General features: G+C 38.9%; 1 protein-coding gene across 1 annotated transcript; it reads left to right on the top strand.

The window, feature by feature from the left end:
* Positions 1-533: 533 nt before the first annotated feature.
* On the top strand, positions 534-1,059 carry LOC111386529 (pathogenesis-related leaf protein 6-like; the record flags this gene model as incomplete). The annotated part of the gene is made up of 1 exon (XM_023010989.1): positions 534-1,059. A coding segment is annotated over one exon (426 nt), but the record flags the coding sequence as incomplete, so codon positions are not given.
* Positions 1,060-1,167: the final 108 nt, after the last annotated feature.

Genomic DNA, 1,167 nt, shown 5'->3' with positions numbered 1-1,167 from the left:
CTCAAAATACATAGATGGTTTGTATTTATTAAGTTGAGATATCAATAGAAAAAATATCCATGTTTTTCACCTGTGTGTGTGTGCGCGCGCGCGCGTGCGAGAGCGCTTCATTTTTAAACTGTTTAGAGTAATATTGTCTTGAAATAAAGCACAAAATAGTTATGTTTCCAAAGTTTCTCCTTTTCTTTGTTGTGTTAACAATATCACTGTATTCATCTGAAGCCAGGGGCGGACTCACATGGGATCATGTGGGGTCAAATGACCCCACAGTTTTCTGGAATTTTTTTTTTTTTTTTTTTTGCTGAAAACTTAATTTTTTGCCCCAAAAAATTCAAATCCTAAATCTATATCCATATCACATGGTCCATATCCATTATTTAGTCCATAGATATATCATATAATCCACCGATTTCTTCCCAAAGTGCAAATATCGAATATGAACAACAAACAACCGATTTTTCTTTTTTGTTCATAATATGTTGTTCGAAAAAAAAAAAATTTGACCCCACAGTTCGTACGGTCTGGGTCCGCCCCTGTCTGAAGCCCAAAACTCCCCTCAAGACTATCTTAATGCCCACAATGCAGCCCGTGCCCAGGTTGGGGTTGGACCCATGGTATGGAATGATAAAGTAGCAGACTTTGCTCGAAACTATGTTAATCAGAGGACTGGTGACTGCAACCTCGTCCACTCTGGTAGCCGAAGCTATGGAGAGAACCTTGCAAAGGGCAGTGGAGATTTTACCGGAAAGGCAGCAGTTGATTTATGGGTGTTGGAGAAGCGCAATTATGATTATAAATCGAATTCTTGTGTTGTAGGAGAGTGCCGGCATTACACACAGGTAGTGTTGCGTAATTCACTGCGCCTTGGATGCGCTAGAGCCCGGTGCAACAATGGGTCGTGGTTTGTATCTTGCAACTATGCTCCTCCTGGTAATTTTATCGGCCAGCTCCCATATTAAGGATATTCTGGGTATTTAGTCTAATAAGATTGAACATGATAGTTATGTTGAGTCATAAAGTACTACACGAGTACGCGACTTCAAAAATTAATCTAATAGCACGTATGTATTCCACTTTCTACAGTGGTAAATAAAGTTAAATAGTTATAGCTCAAAAAGAGAGTTACTAAATACTATCACTTTCCTTGGAAAGGGAATAAAGAAATGT

This window comes from Olea europaea, unplaced genomic scaffold (genome assembly GCF_002742605.1).
Source record: "Olea europaea var. sylvestris unplaced genomic scaffold, O_europaea_v1 scaffold35935, whole genome shotgun sequence".
Taxonomy (NCBI): Eukaryota; Viridiplantae; Streptophyta; class Magnoliopsida; order Lamiales; family Oleaceae; genus Olea; species Olea europaea.
This window is presented reverse-complemented; position numbering and strand designations above follow the sequence as displayed.